The sequence below is a fragment of the Somniosus microcephalus genome, chromosome 6 (genome assembly GCF_052327205.1).
Source record: "Somniosus microcephalus isolate GS21.2 chromosome 6, FLI_Smic_1.0, whole genome shotgun sequence".
In the NCBI taxonomy this organism is placed as follows: Eukaryota; Metazoa; Chordata; class Chondrichthyes; order Squaliformes; family Somniosidae; genus Somniosus; species Somniosus microcephalus.
Genome location: NC_140992.1, coordinates 83,251,318 through 83,270,931, shown reverse-complemented (window position 1 = coordinate 83,270,931; position 19,614 = coordinate 83,251,318). Strand labels below are relative to the sequence as shown.

The 19,614-nt window shown below is 42.7% G+C and overlaps 1 protein-coding gene across 7 annotated transcripts in view; it reads right to left on the bottom strand.

Annotated features, from left to right (window-relative positions):
* Nucleotides 1-9,472: 9,472 nt before the first annotated feature.
* Nucleotides 9,473-19,614, bottom strand: part of dock10 (dedicator of cytokinesis 10) — a 300,424-nt gene continuing 290,282 nt past the window's right edge. For 4 of the 7 annotated variants that reach the window (XM_085990451.1, XM_085990458.1, XM_085990453.1 and 1 more), the window contains 2 exons: nucleotides 15,748-15,823; nucleotides 9,473-10,669 (listed from right to left, as the gene is read on the bottom strand). In XM_085990451.1, coding sequence (XP_085846577.1) covers nucleotides 10,599-10,669; nucleotides 15,748-15,823 — 147 coding nt within the window. In that variant the 3' untranslated portion in view covers nucleotides 9,473-10,598. Of the gene's footprint in view, nucleotides 10,670-13,824; nucleotides 13,849-15,747; nucleotides 15,824-19,614 lie in introns of all 7 variants that reach the window. The other 3 variants (XM_085990454.1, XM_085990457.1, XM_085990455.1) reach the window with 2 other exon arrangements.

Here is a 19,614-nt window from a genome sequence, read left to right as displayed (position 1 = left end):
GTCCCCACAGATGCGAACCTTCCTTGGCTCCTCAGACTTATTGTTTAACGTTTTCTTCATGACAGGAACGATGGGTGTCGCCCACTCGCTCCAGTCTACCTTAGATAACACGCCTGCATTCTCCAGATTCTCCAGCTCTGCCTCGACGGCTGGGCGAATTGCATATGGTACCGGTCTTGCTTTGAAAAACTTGGGAATTGCATTCTCTTCTATTTTTATCGAGGCGGTTACGCCTTTAAGAGTTCCCAGTTCTTGTTGAAATACCTCTTTGGCGTTAGCTAAGATTGTTGACAATCGTCCAGGAGTGACGTCGTCATCCTTTTTACCAGCCACCGTCAGTGCCTGAATGGAGTGCCAGTCTAAACTTATCTTTCTGATCCATTCACGTCCCAATAACGGTGGTCCACCATCTTGCAGTATGTACAGATACAATTTCTGTATTTCCTTGCCGTTGTATTCGACAGGCACCCTTATTTTTCCTCTGGGGTATACTTTTTGCCCCGTATATGTCTTCAAGACAATGGATGTCTCTTTCAAGGGTATGTGTGAGAATAGCCGCTCGTAGTCTCATCTATTCATGATGGTTAGAGCTGATCCTGTATCCAATTCCATTTTGACTTGGGACCCTGCTATTGTGAGGGTGACCCAAATGGTTCGGTGATCCTCTTTTGCGATTACGTTGTGAAGTTTGAGACAGCTTAGTCTCTTGTTCCCGGATTCACTATCGCTCATCTGGTCTTCGGGACTACTGTCCGTCATCTTTTGTACTTTCCTGTACGGTTCCTTAGTAGCCTTTTTGTTGTCGTTGGTCTTCTTCCCAGACCTGCAAACTCATGCAATGTGTCCCATCTTTCCGCATTGCCTGCATATTTTGTCCTTGGACCAGCAGTCCTTCTGGTCATGGGTTGTTCTGCCGCAGCAATAACATTTTGCAAATCCCCGTGTCATTTCGTGGGTGCCGTATTCCTGTGGCTTTTGCTGTATTTCTGCAGCTCCCCTTGCTGCTGCTTCGTACGATACTGCCACGCTGAAAGCCTTATCTAGCGTCAGCTCTTTCTCTGAGAGTAACCTCTTCTGGGTTCCTTCACTCAGGAGTCCACAGACAAATTTGACCCAAAAGGTATCTGCCAGTCCTGCTTCGAACTGGCAGTGCTTTGATAGCTTGCGTAGTTCCGTAAGATAATCAGCATTGCTCTCATCTTTATGCTGATTTCTCCTGTGGAATTTAAATCTTTCTGCTATCAGCAGTGGTGTAGGATTTAAGCGTTCCTATAGAATAGCAACAATTTCGTTAAAACTCTTCACCTTCGGTTTGGCTGGAGTAATCAGGTCCCGCAATAGGCCATACGTTCTTGCGCCCATTAAGTTTAGCAGTACCGATGCCTTTTTCTCATCGGCTACTTCGTTTGCCTCGCAATGTACCTCGACTCTTTCCACATACGTGGTCCAGTCTTCTATTGCATTATCGAAGGCAGTGATATTGCCAGTCTTCGGCATCTTGGAAATCTAAGATGGCGCCTCCCGCGCTTTGCCTTCTTCCCCGATTTAACAAAATGGCGCCTCCCGCGCTTTCTGTCTTCTCCGCTGTTGCTAGCGCTGTTGCTGGCGTTTTATGCCTTGATGGCAACGCCCTATGGTCTTCCCGCACTTCCCCCCACGCTGCTGCTAACGCCGCTCTCCGCGGTTCCCGTGGCAAACTGCAGCTCCTCGCGGCTTTCTGCGCGTTTAATTTTTATTATTTCCCCATCGTCGGAACAACCCTGCAGGACACTTGCCTCCCTCTTCTCGGGTCTGTACGCTGCCCGGCTTCGTAGCACCGGCCGCGCCCTGTGTGCTCCACCCTCTATCTCTCTCCTCTTCCCGACAACGCTGCTCGGCCCCGTTGCAAAACCACCCGCTCGAGCTCTAGACCGCCGCAGCCCAGGAAGGATCAGTGTACTACCTGCCACCAGCCCGATTAGCTGAAGCACCATCGACAGGATAACCAAGCCCCGCTCTCGCCAGCCTCTCCTGCAAATCTTCAACTCCGCTGACTCAGAGGCGGATGCCCACAGTCGACGCCCATTTCTTCTGTTTCTTTCTTCCTTCTGGCCTCGACCTCTGATAACTTCGCTTCAGGGATGGATCCCCATGAGGTGGTGCAGACTGTAGGTAAGTTCGTATCTGCTCGTCGCCAGTATTATGTCCGTGTATAATTGAGACACGGACGGCAGGAGTTGGTTGTAACAGGTATTTACTGAATGGAGACAACCTGGAACTATTATGCAAATGTTACTACACAGGCTTATATGCAGGGGTGTTCACTACTGGTATTGCAGTATACAGGGGCTGCAGAATGTAGTTCCTTCTACAAAGTACATACACTACACCTTTTAATGCCATCCCCAACCTCCGCATTACTGTTTGGAGGTCTATATACCACTCCCACTAACGTTTTCTGCCCCTTGATATTTCTCAGTTCTACCCATACAGATTCCACATCATCAGAGCTAATATCCTTCCTTACAATTGTGTTAATCCCTTCTTTAACCAGCAATGCTACCCCACCTCCCTTTCCTTTTTGCCTATCTTTCCTGAATATTGAATACCTGTGGATGTTGAGTTCCCAACCTTGGGCACCGTGGAGCCATGTTTCCATAATCCCAATCAAATCATACTCGTTTACCTCTATTTGCGCAGCTAATTCATCCACATTATTACGAATGCTCCTCGCATTAAGACACAAAGGGCTAGATTTTCAGTATAGACAGTTTTGGGGCGCTAACCTTAGCGCCCGCACGAAGTTAGTGCCCGCCCCAAAGTAGCGCCCCGTTGCCGGAAATTCAGTGGCTTCGCCCTAAGAGGTTGGTGGAGCGCTAAAAGAGGCGTTCCACTACTATCTTTAGGCGCTAAGCCGGTGGTGCAGAGCGCAACACCCGAGCTCGGGCGCAGCGCACGCAGACACTCTGGTGCCAGTGAGCTCTTAAAGGGGAAGGGTGCATGTGTTTTTTTCAAAGGCAGAGTCTGGGGGGGGAAACAGGAGGAGGAGGAGGAGGAGGAGGAGGAGGAGGAGGAGGAGGTGGTGGTGGTGGTGGTGGTGGTGGTGGCCGGAACCATAAATACACCGTTCACAGCAACACACTGGATCCTTCCACACAACATATGCAGACTGCCTTTTATAGTGCAGGAGGAGTGCCCTTTAATTTGCGCTCCCCAGGGTGTGTTGCGTTCCATTTTACAAACGCTCTGGACGCCAGCCGCACAATGGGGCGGTCTGACTGAAGTTTGTATTCGGGGCGGCCAAAGGGCGTTGCACGAGGATGTGACGTCATGTTCTGCGCGCGCATCCGGGCGGCCGCTAAACTTTGCGCCGTCGCTAACGGGCAACTTAATTTGGGGCGGGGCGCAAACTGCGCTGCGCTCGGGCGCTACACGCATAGCGCCCGAAAATCACTTCTCTTAAGGCGCTAACTGCTGGCGCAAGCAACTGAAAATCTAGCCCAAAGCCTTCAGGCTTGTTTTTTTAACGCTCTTAGACCTATTAGAATTATTATTTACTGTGGCCATGTTTGATTTAAACCGTTGATTTCTCTGACTGCCACTTTTGTTTTTCTCCTTCCTATCTTTTGCTTTTATCCTTGTTTCCCTTTCCTCTGTCCCCCTGCTCAGGTTCCCAACCCCCTGCCAGTTTAGTTTAAACCCTCCCCCAGGGCACTAGCAAACACTTCCCCTAGGACATCGGTCCCAGCCCTGCCCAGGTGCAAACTGTCCAGTTTGAACTGGTCCCACCTCCCCCAGAACTGGTTCCAATGTCCCAGGAATTTGAATCCCTCCCCCTCGCACCATTCCATTAGCCACGTATTTATCTGAAATATCCTTCTATTTCTACTCTGACTAGCATGTGGCACTGGTAGCAATCCTGAGATTACTACCTTTGAGGACCTATTTTTTAATTTACCTCCTAACTCCCTATATTCAGCTTTTAGGACCTCATCCTGTTTTTTACCTATATCGTTGGTACTTATATGCAACACGACAACTGGCTGTTCACCCTCCCCTTCCAAAATGTTCTGCAGCCGCTCTGAGACATCCTTGACCCTTGCACCAGGGAGGCAACACACCATCCTGGAGTCTCGTTTGCGGCCGCAGAAACGCCTATCTATTCCCCTTACAATAGATTCCCCTATTACTATAACTCTACCCCTCTTTTTCCTCCCGTCCTGTGCAGCAGAGCCACCACTGGTGCCAGGAAGTTGGCTGCTGCTGCCTTCCTCTGATAAGCCATCCCCCCCAACAGTACTCAAAGTGGTGTATCTGTTTGAGAGGGGGATGTCCACAGGGGACCCCTGCACTACCTGCCTGTGCCTAGTACTCTGTTGTTCACCGCTTCCCTTTCTGCCTGTCCAACCTTTGCCTGCGGTGTGACCAACTGCTTAAACGTGATATCCACGACATCCTCAGCATCGCGAATGGTCCAGTATGTGTCCAATCACAGCTCCAGCACCACAATGCGGTCTGCCAGTAGCTGCAGCTGGACACACTTCCTGCATATAGTTGTCAGGGACACAGGAACAACCGCCGCCCCGCGAGGGAATGGAGAATGGTGTGTAAGCACCAAGGCACCCACTATGACAGTTACGAATAAGGGAGGGACCACCTCCTGTGCCATCACGGATACTGACTTCTGCTTAACCCCACAAGAAGAGACACATATAAACGGGTATATCATATATCCTGAACTAAAAGAAGAAACTATTAATGGGACAGTGACGGACACTATCCGAGAAGGGTATACAAAGGCAATAAGGCCACAAGGAAAATTGATAGCCGAACTGAATGAAGAACAGACCCAACTGGAGCATGACATTCAGAAGCAGAGACAAAAGTATGTTATTTTGATGGAAGAAATAGATAAGCTACAAAAGGACACTGAAGAAATGTTGGCTAGTCGGCCTTGGTATACTAAGTTTTGGAATGCTGGACTCAATGTGCAAATACACCCCTGGATAAGGATAATATCACATGTATTGGTTGTTGTACAAGGCATTGTATTGGTGATCTTGTTGTTATCCTGTCAAAAATGTAGCAGGAATAAGAGACAAGCCATAGCGAGAGCGATAAGTAAAAAACTGGATAACGCAAATTTTAAACGTCTGGCAGAAAAGACATCTTATATAACCTCGATGGGAAAATCAACAGGCAGATCCCGCAGTTTGGGAAGTAGCTACCCAAGCGGAGGGATAAACCTGGGGCTCACCAATGAGAAAATAATAGGGAAATGGCCTGGCTTGGGCATATAGCCAAGGGCCATAAGGGGGGATTGTAAGGGGACAAAAAAGACTTCTTAGAATTAAAAGTTAGAAGAAACTATAACTTCTTAGAATTAAAATTAGTGGAAACTAGAATGCTGATAAGTTTGTCTCCTATCCTTGCTTAGGAATGTAGGGCCTTAGACAAAACAGGAACTGTAAAGCTAATAAGCTGGTCTTTTGTCCTTGCTTAAGATAAGGCAGGACATGTAGGAACTAGACAAAACAAGAACTGTAAAGCTAATAAGCTGGTCTTATGTCCTTGCTTAAGATAAGGCAGGACATACAGATTCTCAAAGCATGATGTAAGCACCTCCTGGCCAGAGCAGGAACAGATAATTCTGTAGACCAATCAATGATCGTAGAAGTGGGGTGCACGCCTCAAGTTAGGGTATAATTGCTGTAGGTATTTGATACTCGGTGGAAGAATCCTTTCTCTGGGATGAGACTGAGATTTTCCCCCTGTATATGCTTGAAAAAAGATTGTGAAACTTATCCAAGGTGTCCGTCTGATGAATTCGTGGGTGCTATAGGGCAAGCATCGACCACTTATCTCAGGGGGTCCGCGTGAGTGGAGGGAAGACTCCTCTTTTACCCCAACATGGCACTTTGTGGAACGCCTTTTGGAAATCAATGTACACTACGTCAACTGCATTACCCTCATCAACCCCCTCTGTTACCTCATTAAAGAACTCAATCAAATTAGTTAAACATAATTTGCCTTTAACAGGGCTATGCTGGCTTTCCTTAATTAATCCACACATGTCCAAGTGACTCTTAATTTTGTCCCTGATTATTGTTTCTAAAAGCTTCCCCACTGCCGAGATCAAACTGACTGGCCTGTAGTTGCTGGGTTTATCTTTACACCCTTTTTTGAACAATGGTGTAACATTTGCAATTCTCCAGTCCTCTGGCACCACCCCTGTATCTAAAGAGGATTGGAATATTATGACCAGTACCTCTACGATTTCCTCCCTCAATTCCCTCAGCATCCTAGGATGCATCCCATCCGCTCCTGGTGATTTATTTCCTTTAAGTACAGCCAGCCTTTCTAATACCTCCTCTTTATCAATTTTTATCCTCTCAAGTATCTCCACTATCTCCTCCTTTGCTATGTCTATGGCAGCATCCTCTTCCTTGGTGAAGACAGATGCAAAGTACTTGTTTAGTACCTCAGCCATACCCTCTGCCTCCATTCATGGGTCTCCTTTTTGGTCCCTAATCAGCCCCACCCCTCCTCTTACTACCCTTTTACTATTTATATGCCTGTAGAAAACTTTTGGATTACCTTTTATGTTGGCTGCCATTCTATTCTCATACCCTCTCTTTGCCCCTCTTATTTTCTTTTTCACTTCTCCTGTGACCTTTCTATATACAGCCTGATTCTCAGATGTATTTGCAATTTGACATCTGTCATATGTGCTCTTTTTCTGCTTCATCATATTCTCTATCTCTTTCATCATCCAGGGAGCCCTGCCTGTAGTTGCCCTGCCTTTCCCCCTAGAGGCAATGTGCCTCAACTATACCCAAACCATCTCCTCTTTAAAGGTAGTCCATTGTTCAATTACAGTTTTGCCTGTAAATCTTTGATTCCAGTTTACCCGGGCCAGAACCGTTCACACCCCACTGAAATTGGCCGTTCCCCCAGGTAAATATTTTGGGGGAAAAGTTCGGTTGCTTTGTGCCTCTCATTAGTGCCCTCTTAGGGCGCTAACGGGGCACAAAGCAACTAGCGCCTGGGCACAGCGCCGCTAATGCCTCCTACGAAATTCAGCGGGAGGTTAGCAGCAGCAGTAGCCATTAGCGCCCCGCGGTGCTGTGCCGCTGGTGATGATGTCATCGCTGTGTGCAGCGCTACGGCCGCGATCTTCGGTAGTGCCCCCTGACTTTCCACCGGACGCAATGTCCGACGGGGTCAGGGGGGCCTACCTGCGGCCAGGATGGCACTATTTAAAGGCGAGGGGCCGGGCGGCCATTTTTGTTGCTGGCCACCTGCCAGCACCTGCCTCCGCTGCTGTCCCTGGCCTCCTGAGCACCCCCCATGGAGTGCCGGCTGCGCTCCATGAGCCCGGCACTTCTCTTGAGCTGGGCCCCGGGTTGCGCTGCGCAAGGCCCCTCCCCTTTAAGGGGAAGAAGGCCTGCAATGCTGCAGCGTGGTGCTGCAGCACGTAGCAGCATGATATTCCCTTGCAGCAACCCAAGAGGGAAGCAGGGTGCTGCCAGTAGCACCCCGTCTCCCTCTTGGGCGCCACCGGTGAATTTCGGGAACAGAGGTGCTAATTTTTTGGGGGAGTAGCACCCCGGCAAAGTTAGCGCCCCAAAGGGGGCGCGACTCAATTTTTCCCCCTTTTACTCTAGATTGCTCCGTCCTTTTCCACAGCTAAGCTAAACCTTATGATACTATGATCACTGTTCCCTAAATGTTCACCTACTGACATTTGCTCCACTTGACCTACCTCATTCTCCAGAAGCAGATCCAGCAATGCCCTCCTCCCTCTTCAGTCTGGAAACTTACTGATGAAGAAAGTTCTCTCTGAACACACTTCAGAAATTCTTCCCCTTCTCTGCCCTTAACACTATTACAATCCCATTCTATATTAGGATAGTTGAAGCCCCCCATTATTACTACTCTATAGTTCCTGCACACCTCTGTAATTTATCTTACTTGAATGTGGAGCCACGTGGAAGGAGAGTACTCCTCCTGGCTTCAGAGCAGTCCCCCTCCCAATCGCCTTCTCTCTCTTCTCGATCACCTTCCCCTTTCTGCCCTGCATAGCAACCGACCAACAGTCACATCCTCGGGAGGTGGTTTCCAGGGGTTGGGGAGGGGCTCACAGGGGCCAGCAACGGACCGCATTATTTTAGTGGGGCCAGGAGGAATACTATATATGGTCCAAGAACCATATTTTCTCCAATAAATATGAAAATATTTCATCCCAGAAGAATAAGAAACTGTTGGGCACTACTAATTAAGTTTGAAGATCCTCCATCCAATTGCAGATCAGGCCCATGCACATTTTTGTGTCAGCTGTTAACTTGTAAATGAGCCCATTAATGCACTGATGCAAATTATTAATGAAGATCATCAACAGGACCGGTCTCAATACAAAGCCTCATTAGACTCCACTTGGAACCTGGCCCATAGCAGATCTACTCCCATTGATGATGACCTTCTACCTGCAAGATTGAAACCAATTTCCAATCCATCGTAGTATTTTACTGCCAATAACACATGGTGGTATATTTTTCCAATAGCCATCTAAATTGCAATTTACTTAAGACTTTCTGGAAATCTACTGAACTGCTTTAAGTTGGTTACTAAAGTGAAAGGACTGCTCAACTACTATGGAGTTTACATGCTGAATAATAAAAAGTATGGGGTCTAGGTTGTATTTTCAGTAATCCAGCAAACAAAATGTGCAGTCAGTGCAAAGACAAATATGAAGCTAAACGTTTCAATCAGGCAAAACACAGAAGCAACGGAAATCCAAATCAAATAATTTTTCTTTGGATTATTTTTCTTGCATCAAACAAATATACTGGGGATTTAATCTCTCATTTGTTAGAAATAGAGTATTTCTCAGTAAACCTCCTGTAATGACACACAAATACCCTTCTGTGAACATTCTGCCCTGCTATTCATCTGTCACCAACAATGGACTCAGAGTGCAGTTATACTGCCACTTTTGTGTTATTGCAAAGTGGCTTCTGGTTTGCAACAATGGATACATGACAATACAACTCTGGAGTCAAGTCCTGCTCTGACCTCAGATTGTACCATTGAAAGACATTCTTGGAAAGTTCGTCACATCATTTGGGCTTGGTACTGTGTGGAAAACAACTCAAGTGTGGTGTTAAGATAGGTGTAAATATTGCTATGGGGTCTGTGTAAATGTTAAGCCTTTTTTTTACAATAACATATAGTGCCTTTAACATAGAAAACGGTTGAGAAAGCAGGCACTCCTACTCACAGATATCCTGGTTGAGAATGCCATTCTGAATATGAATGTAAGCATGCACACACTGAGCTCTCTTGTGGCTGTAAGCATGTGATTCACAGCTAGCTAATGTAATATAGATCTTGTCGCTGAGAATCACACAAGGCATCCGCCAGTCTCAGGCTGATAACATAATACATCTGTCACCTCAGAGTGAGGGGCCTGAAAAACTATTCCACAAGAAACTCATTTTTTATTTTTTTTATTTTTAACATCACCTTTACTGGTGAGAAGATATAGGTAACCACTAACATAAAAAATATATAATGCTGCCAAGTACAAGCATAAAACAAAGGTACCTTAACTCACACAGACACTGGGCCATGGGTGAAAATAGTTAACAAGTATTTAATAAAACAAAACTAAACTAATACTTTTGCATGATCTGGGATATTTAATAAATATTAACAGGTAGAAGGCCATGATATTTAAGCATATAATCTATTTGTGGGGTTCAAATTGCATTCATAAACCAAGAGCTTGGGGCTGGTGGTTTATTATGGCAGCTGAATTCTGCAATTAAATTTCAGCTTTGAAATCACCCCCATTATCTGTTACTCCTTTATATCTACACTCAGAAGGGAGTCTACAGATTACAGTGTCCCATTACTGTCAAATGAGATCGGACTGTTGTGCTTTATGGTTCTGCTCTTTTCTTTTGACAATATGCATGGAGTTTTCAGCAACAAACATTTGTAAAAATAAGTTTTCAAAATTTGCCAATGTATGTACACAAATATTTTACATATTTTATTTTTTAAAAACACTGTTATTTTGCTGTTAAATTCATCTCATCAGTATGTCCACTTAAAGTCATTGTAAAAGATCTATTTTACATATTAATGTCAATATTTACAGTTAAAATAGCAAATAAAAGCATTTCAATATCTTTAAATGTTATAAAATATCAATATTTCCATTTAAAACAGTACTAGCAAACAAAATGTTAGGTACCATATAGTTTACTGCAAACACTGTACATTTATATTGTATCTATTACACATATCCAACTTGGTGTAATAAATGCCACAGAACAATAAAAACCACAGTAAATAGTGCAGATATTGCAGGTACATTGCAAAGACGGATTACAAGCTGGAGTTTGTAACACTGGTTTGTAATTGTAACTGTTCAGTATAATAAAACAATTCTATTCTTTTTTACAGAATACATTTAATTTGCAGCTTGTAACAGTTCCAGTATCAGAGATCTGACAACAACTATAATTTATGGTAATTTATGGAAGAGAAAGTGATATTATTCCGTGTTTGATGTGACTGTTGCTCCTGGCAGGTTGTTGGAGGTGATGGTTCTACTGATGGCTTTGAACACGTGCTGCCGTTCCATTCCTTGCTGCTTTGTCATATCCTCCCCGTACACAACCTGTTTTTCCCCCCCAAAAAAAATAAAATAAGTTTTAAAAAAAATACACTTCTTAAAATCAAACATCATATGCAAACAGTTGGGGGGAGGGGGAGGAAATGCAATGCTGCTGCCCAGAAAACTTGTCTTATTTAAGGAAAATACTGGCACAGCAAATTCAGAGTTGCATGATAAATGTGAGAAGCGACACCTTATACACAAGACCTGAAATTACACACAAGTGCTCTAACTGATGCTGAGTGGAAATGAGTTGTTGAGCAAGTGGAACACAAGATGGTTACCATATCCCATTAATAATGCCACACTATATTTTTACCATACAACCAGAGGGGGTTGTGAGCAAGCATAAATGTTGACATAATCCTGCATATGTTTGAAATGAAATGTGTGCTCATTTGAATGGACTGCTACCCACTATAATTTTATTCTTCAAATTTAATTAAATTATGAAATTGGCATGCATCGCCAGTGGTCGCTTGGAAGGATCTAGTACCATAAAAGTTTAATGCAAGCCTATGGGACAAGCCATTCCTGTGGTACAAGTTGTCTGCTGGTGAACTTGCAGCAGATGGCATAGCTTATGCAACAGCCCCTTTTATGAAGCAGGGCAGGAAAGATGGCTCTCTAGTGACACATGAAGGGATGTGTGGCTTTGTCAACGAACTCTGGTCCTGCAATAGTCACAGGTGCAAAGAAAATGCCTCAGGTATCATTTCACCTGCATTTATTGCCCCCTTATGACATTTTCTCTCTCATCTAAATCATACAGCACTATTAGAAGCCAAAAGGAGTTCCCATCCTCCCCTATTGTTTATGGTGCTATTTAAATTGCAGCAACAACCAAGAATAATTTATGAAAATACTGGCAAAAGCAAGCAGAAATGGTGCATTCTCTTGCAATTACATTTTTTGAGGGCGAGGTCAGCACTGGGGACGGAGTGTACCCAAAAATGTGAAATCTAGCAAGATAAGTATGTACATCATTTTCAAATGTCTACTGAACCTTGGCTGGGTTCACCGTACCTCCCCTCCTATAGCTCCAAAAGTCTTCACCACAAAATAGTTACGGATTTAGCCATAGCACATGGGCCTGCAAACCTGATTTTTACACTTCCAATCTCACCTCTAGTGAGGCTCTGAGGCAGGAAGGGAGCCTTGCAAAATTTTACCCTTCTTTGTATCCTTTAGAAAGAGTAAATTATCATTGTGGATGCATAGAGTGAACATCTCTCCTCACTTCTACAGCATGTGCTTCAACCAAATTCCAGCTACTAGCTTTACTCATTTCCAATGCATGTAACAGTAATGAGGTCAGGTAAAAAATGACCAAATTGTTGCAAATTCAGCCTAATATTAGTGTTTGTATGTTTGTACCCAAATGCACCAAAGGGAAACCTTGAAAGGTCTGTTTAGTTAAGAAAAATGACTCACATCAGTTTAACATAAAAATTTGAACTACTAGAAGTACAGGTACTATGATGTCAGGACATTCTAGGACTCCAGAAAATTGGGAGAGAGCTAGAACATCAAAAGAACTTTGAAATCTTTAAATTTCAAATTAAAAAATAAGTATTCTAGTTGTAATTACCACATACAAAACAAATCCACAACTACAAATTTATTTTACTATATTCTGGATTCCCAGAATGTTATAATATTCAGTAAAGCAAATTAGATGAATGTTATATAATCTCATTGTACATTTTGTATCAACTCTATCTAGGTCCAGGGTAGCATACTTCAAAGTGGACTTACTGAACTATGCACCTTTCTGGTCACATAACATCACCAGAAATAATTCCATGCAATGTCGAATCTTAAAGCTATTAAAGAAATGTGTAGGCAAGAGCATTCTTAAATTTAACTACAGTATATAGTTTTCATGTTGTGATAGTACTGATGCACCAGAGTATTAAATAAAGGATACTGCATGCTATTAAGAAAGATTCAGCAAATACTTCATCAATGAATTAGCTCATAACTCACAAACTGTGAAGAGAGATTGGGTCGATTGGGCTTATACTCGCTGGAGTTTAGAAGAATGAGAGGGGATCTCATTGAAACTTATAACATTCTGACAGGACTGGACAGACTAGATGCAGGAAGGATGTTCCCTATGGTCGGGGAGTCCAGAACCAGGGGTCACAGTCTAAGGATAAGGGGTAAGCCATTTAGGACAGAAATGAGGAGGAATTTCTTCACCCAGAGAGTGGTGAACCTGTGGAATTCTCTACCACAGAAGGCAGTAGAGGCTAATTCATTAAATATATTCAAGAAGGAGTTGGATATATTTCTTAAGGCTAAAGGGATCAAGGGATATGGGGAGAAAGCAGGGACAGGGTACTGAATTTGGATGATCAGCCATGATCTCATTGAATGGCAGAGCAGGCTCGAGGGGCCGAATGGCCTACTCCTGCGCCTATCTTCTATGTTTCTATGTTACAAATGAGCTATGCAGATTAGTTACGTTTAAATGTTTTCTACGTCTCACGTAGCAATATGTGCTGCATTTCTGGAACTAATATTTTAAACATTTCTGTATGTCTCGTGAAATTAATTTAGAGAATTCAGGGTGGGTTCTTAATTGTGTGAAGGACAAAAGTCTCTTCTGTAATGTTACTGTGCAGATAGGGTTTGGGCTCGTAGTGGAAGTTTAATCTACTGAGTTTTTTGTGTCCATTTAGTAAGGGAATCAGACTGTCATTGGCTGATACACATGTATATTTTCTGTTGTTGTCTGATGGCTATCCTGTGTGGCTTTTCCATCCAGTTTTTCTATTGCTTGCTTGTCACTAGCTATAATTGTTGGCAGGGTAGTGCTGTGTGGTAGTGTGCAGGCTGGAAGTAGTATGGAATTGGATTAGAAGCTGGTAAAGGAGTGTGTGGAGTTGCTGAGTTAAACACATACAAGTGGGGTTGTCTGTGATGATAAAATAATGTTGATGCACAACATTTTTGCACTGTTGTTTTTCAACTTTTCGTTTGACCACAGACTTGGTACAAATGATTTATTTTATAATTGCTTCTTAGGTTATTATGGTTAAAAGTACTAATTATCGCAGGTAATTAATGTGAAAAAGAAGCAAGATCGCATTCTGCTACAAGAAAGCTAGTTTTCACTCATGCAAAGCCAAGTTATAAAGCTGTAAATTTACCAGATTAATGAATCGCATGTTTTGCTGCAGGACATAAAAAGTGCACAATCATAAAAAACAGAATTAGAAGAGACGTACAAAAAAGTTAGATTATTGTGCCATTTCAACAGCTAGTGACAATATGATATAAAACATGTACCTAAAATTTGATTTTTTAACAATTTGAATTACTATTGTTCATATGTAGCAACATAATATCAAAAATAAATTTGTTCAATTTGGCACAAAGTATCATGGTGTTATTCCCATAAAAATCTGTAATCCTGACCGAATAGTAATTTTTTATGGCTTGCTGTCTATCAGTAAAATAATGGGCTGAAATTTGCGATTGAAAGGCATACCTCCAGAGTACGCCTCCGACCCGAAAAAAAATCCGAAAGTACCTGGTGTCTCTGGAGCTTCAGAGTCTTTGGGTCCTGGGCCTCCAGGATACGTCTGCGTAAAGGCCCACGGATCCCAGGGAAGCAGGCGGTTCGGAAGCATCCCTGGGATCACGTGGGCCAGGCCAGCCAATTAGAAAGGTGGATTCCTCATAAGTTAAAGGGGATTCCATTTACAAACAAAATCCCCATAAGCTTATGAGAAATCCCCAAATAAATAAATAATTTACACAATTCTAATAAAAATAAAATATTCCCTTGTTTAAAATTAATTAAAAGTTCCTCTGATTAAGCATTTAAAATAAAAAATTAATTTTTTGGAAAAATAATAAAAACATTTTAGTTTGGCCCAAAATTTACATGAACTCATTTTAAATGTTTTTGTATGTTTTCATCATTTTTAAAATTTTAATTTAACATCTATTTTAACCCTTACACTGATAAAAGCAAGCCCGACACCAGCTTTTACCAGGCAGAAGGGTTTCGTGGACATTCGCTGGGCAAATAGCCCAACTCTGTGCCAGCAAAAGTGTTTTTGTGGTGCACGCAGATGGTCTGTCAAGGAGAAAATTGGCAGATTGCAAGTTATGGGTTTTCGCGCATGTGCAGCGCATGCAGAAACCCGGAACTTGCGAGGCCATTCTGAGGACTTACAACGGCGTCATCGGCCCCATAAAATCTGGGCCAATGTCTTTATCAGCAGACTTCACTAGATCATTTATTCGCTATTTTAATTCTTAAATCCCTCTGGGAACTTCAGCTATTGCTGTTTCAGCCAAAAATATTTCCTGCAATATTCTTTACAATTATAAAACTTGGTGTCTTAAAATTCAGATCACTGAAATAATGGTACCTTTTGAGAAAAGGAGTAACACTGTCCACACAAGCTACTGATACTAAATCTCTAGTTTGCAGTTATAGTAACATGAATATCAATATATAACATAATGATGCAGTACATTATTATGTTAGTGCAGCAGGACACAGGTATAAGTCCATTATTCCTCACACAATTAGTTCTCAGTATTTTGCTGATAGAGGTCAGGCACTTCACAAAAAAGAAGCTATTTGTGCGTGTGCACATGCGTGTGTAAAACACCATTTTAACATGGTCTTGGTCATGTAAATGTTTTACTTACAATTAATTGCACCATGCAAATTTGTAGAGATGAATTACATATGTTTATTAAAATTAAATAAGGTGTGTTATTTAACAATAAAGTCAGCATTCAAATCCATCATGTTACTTTGTTGACAGCTGCATTTTTAAATGTATAAAATCATGTTATCCAAATGCTTTGTAAGCTGCATCATTTGCGCGTGCTACAACTTGAACTGAACAGTTACTAGAAAACAAATAAACATTTTGTCAATGTTGTAAGATCCACCATGTTTGTGCAATGTGGCTGATGGCTTTGGGTAGCCATTTTATAATAAATGAATAAACTGACAAATAAAAATGAAAATAGAAGTTGAAATACAAAACCATGCATCAAAGCCAGTTAAGAGTGAAAGTTCACCATAGAAAGAGGTCCAGACATACCATTTTTGGTAACAGTAGTGAAGGAGATAATAGATTGAGAAGAGTAGAAGTTGGAAGAAGTGAAAGCATAATTCAGCTGCCAGAGAAAAATAAAAATATAATTGAGTGAGTACATTCTATTTAGGATTCAAATACTATGATATTACAATTGATCAAATAATTTAAGGTTCACCTTCAAATCATTTTTAAAAAATGTGATGCTGTTACTTACAAAGTCAGATTTATCGGATATCAAATAAACTCAAGAAATACTGATGCTCCAACAGACTAGAAAAAAACCCAGGGTATTCTGCTTTATTTCAGCACTTCCCTTCATCTTCAATCCCTGATTTCAGTAACAAAAAATAAATAAAATCCTAATCCCATTTTTCACTACCCCTCTTGCTGAAGTGAGATCCCTGTCAGCAGCAGACACACATTTCAGCTCCCAAGTTAAGAATGTAAACTGAAGTGGCGGCTTCCGCTGGAATATAGAACCATGAAGATAGGTTGTACCCATCATAGCTTTCTTGTGATTTTTCTTCCAGTCACTTGCATTGAAGCAGTACAAGTGTACAGCAAATACTTTTACAAATGAAGCGAATGGCACGAGTGCATTCATCCCATTCTGACATCTTTTTAAATATCAGACAAGCTGTGTATAGTTCAACTTGGCAACAGGGGGATGAAAAATAAAATAATTATTTTCATAGTAAGTGTTCCAAATATTTCTTCTCCCAACTATTTTTCTTTTCCAGTCAAATTTTCTGTTATACAGCAATTACTATGGCAAATTAAGATTGCTACAGCAATGTGGTCTGATTCACTAGATGGGCTATGGAATGACTGATGTTTTTTTTTGTTGCAATTTTTTGTACTCATTAAGGTGACAGATCTCAGGCAATGAATTACCTACCCATTTAAGGCCTCTGATGTCAGCAATGGCACAGCCAGCTGCTGCATGGTTTACTTTTGTTCTGCCCAAGCAACAGGGTGATACTTCATTTCTGAAACTGGCTATTGTTGTGACAAAGTGAGAATATAATCGAATGCCAGATAGGAGCAATTTGTGCTAGAAGTCTATACCCACTCAGAACTAGGTAGAAATTACCCAAAGTTATTGCACACAGGAGCTTCACAGTAAATGTCTCTTTAATCTGGGCTGGATATAAACCCAAAATGCACAGAGGTGAAAAACAGTGCCCTAACCCACTGCACCACCTAGTCCACTGGTAGATGCATTTTTAATGTAGATAAATGTAAAGTTAAACACACTGCAACAGAAAACCATACACAATGAAGGGATGTCAGTTAGCAAAGATTTTTGGACTCTAAGGGAATCAAGGGATATGGAGATCCGGCAGGAAAGTGGAGTTGAGGTCAAAGAGCAGCTGTGATCTTATGAATGGCAGAGCAGGCTCAAGGGGCTGTATGGCCTACTCCTGCTTCTATTTCTTATGTTCTTATGTTCAAAAGTGGAAAAGGGAAGAGGATATGATGCTGGAATTTTTTATTTATTTACATACACTCCTTTCATCTATAATTCATGAACTTGATTTTACTAATTGAAGGATTAGCACCAATCAGTTTTTTTTAAGCCTGCACCTATGCCATGAATTTTATGGATAAGTAAAACCCCAAAAGAGATGGAGGAGGACAAATTTAAATAAGGTAAAACTATACTTCTCTATACATCATTAGTGTCCTTATGATCAAATAAATATTGGAGCCAGAAAACCAGGCAGATCAGAAAATCCTCACTATAATATTTCATATTCATCCAATTTCAAAGAGTTTGATTTCTCAGGTGATTCACTAGCTAATCACACAAAGGAGTTTTCAGGTACTAAAATGTAGATACAGAAATTCTGTACTCAGTCATAATTGGCCCATAATTTGCTGTCAAAATAACGGTGAGGCTAATAGCATTCACCATGATTTACGTGCAAATGCCACAGCAACTTCAGGCAAGGGCAGATGCGTGGTTAAATATGGAAATCATAAATTGCTGTCCAAGATGCTGTTAGCTTAATGAAAATGACATCTCACTTCTCATTGAAATGCATTGAACAGTGTGAAGTTGCTCTATTTGTGCGGTAGATACGAATAAACTTTCCACAGAAAGTTAAGTCTTGTCCATTTCAGTCTAAGTACCCTTTTAACGACGTGATAAGTGTTAATTACTGTTAGTCAATCTCTCTGGCACTGAAAATTAACTATTACAAATATGGAGTCTGAATCCTTTAGATTTTAATTGCTGTTGGAGATTTTCCAAATGTTAAAATTTTAAAGTTTCCTTTTGGTTTCTTTTTTCTTCTCTTAATGCAGTATTTTTTGCCCCTCTCTTTGGCCGGAATTTTCCCTGCCAAGTCAGGTCGGGTGCGTGCGGGCCGCGTAGCGGGTCAGTACCACGATGTATTGATCAGCCCGCTCTTCAGAGCGACTTTAGTGTAATGGCCCCTATTAAGGCAGACATGCGGGTTTCCCGGCCTTATTAAATGGTGCGGATCTGATGACATCATCGATGACTCATTTCCAGCGGGGATATTTAAAGCAGCCTTGGCCACATCACATTTGAAGGTTCATGTAGAAGTGTGGAGGGAGGATTGGAGAGGAGTGTGTTGTTGCTGAGAAATAGAAAAATGGGTTCACAAAGACAGAAGCTGCACCCCACTTTTCCGATGAATCGTTACATATTCTTGCAGAAGGAGTCAGAGCATGCAGGGAGGTCCTCTTTCCTGCTGATGGGCGGAAGAGACCTCCCCAGGAGACCAAAGGGCCTGGCTCCAAATTGCTGAGGAGGTCAACAGCAGGGATGTCATAAGGAGGACCTGGATACATTGCAGGAAGCACTTCAATGATCTGATGAGATCAGAAAAGGTGAGTGTAAAGCCACACTCATCCTCATCCTGAATTGCCTATCGACACACTCCCATCACTCTGCCTTCCCAAGCCTGCTCCTGCACATCATTCCTCACACCAACATACCTTGCACGTCCACCCATCCCTCTCTATGTACATACTCACATCCTCTAGTCACCCACACATTCCTTACACTCATTCCATCACTCTCACTCAAACTTCTCTTCTTTCCCTCCTTGCAGGAGAAGCGAGCACACAACAACAGGGAGAGGGAGAGAACCAGAGGTGGGCCTCCATCCTTCAGTACTTTAACTACAGCAGGAGGTGCCCCTGGAGGTCTCAAGAGTTGCAGAGCTGATGGCGGTGGGAGACGGAGAGAGGGGGACCTCTCAGCAATCTGGTGACAGAATTACATCTCATACAGCCACATGGCATACAGCAGTCACTCATATGGTGACTGGTGTCAACAGCCAGTGGATGGTCATCATGTGCAATGGTATCAGTACCCATTCTTAATATAACATTTCTAAATCATCTCTTTATTCTCGCACACGCCCATCATTAGCCACCCCCCCACTCCCCCACCACCATCCAGCCGGAAGAGGAAGACGACTTCTCAGGAGGAGCCTGCACCCTCTGATGGTGCACCGTCACCAGACCCAAGCGCTCCCAGCACCAGCCCAGATACGCACACCTCGGTGGGTCCTATGCAAGATAGAGTAGTGTTGTTACCTGGTGTCTCACACTTCACAAGTGAGCAAGAGCAGATGGTGTTGACAGGGACAGCAGTGGAGACTCTTCGCCAGAAGGTGCAGGACACTCCAAGCTCTGCTCAGCTGTATGCAGACACTGAGCCTCGGAGGCCATTGAGAAAGAGGGTGATCTTGGAGGGGCAGCAACAATTGCATGAGGCTCTGGCAGCTTTTGTAGCTGCGATGTCTGCAAATGTGCATAGAATGGAGGAGTCCATCTCCAACATGAGCACCACCATGTCGCAGGCAATGGCGACGATGTGCTGTTACATGG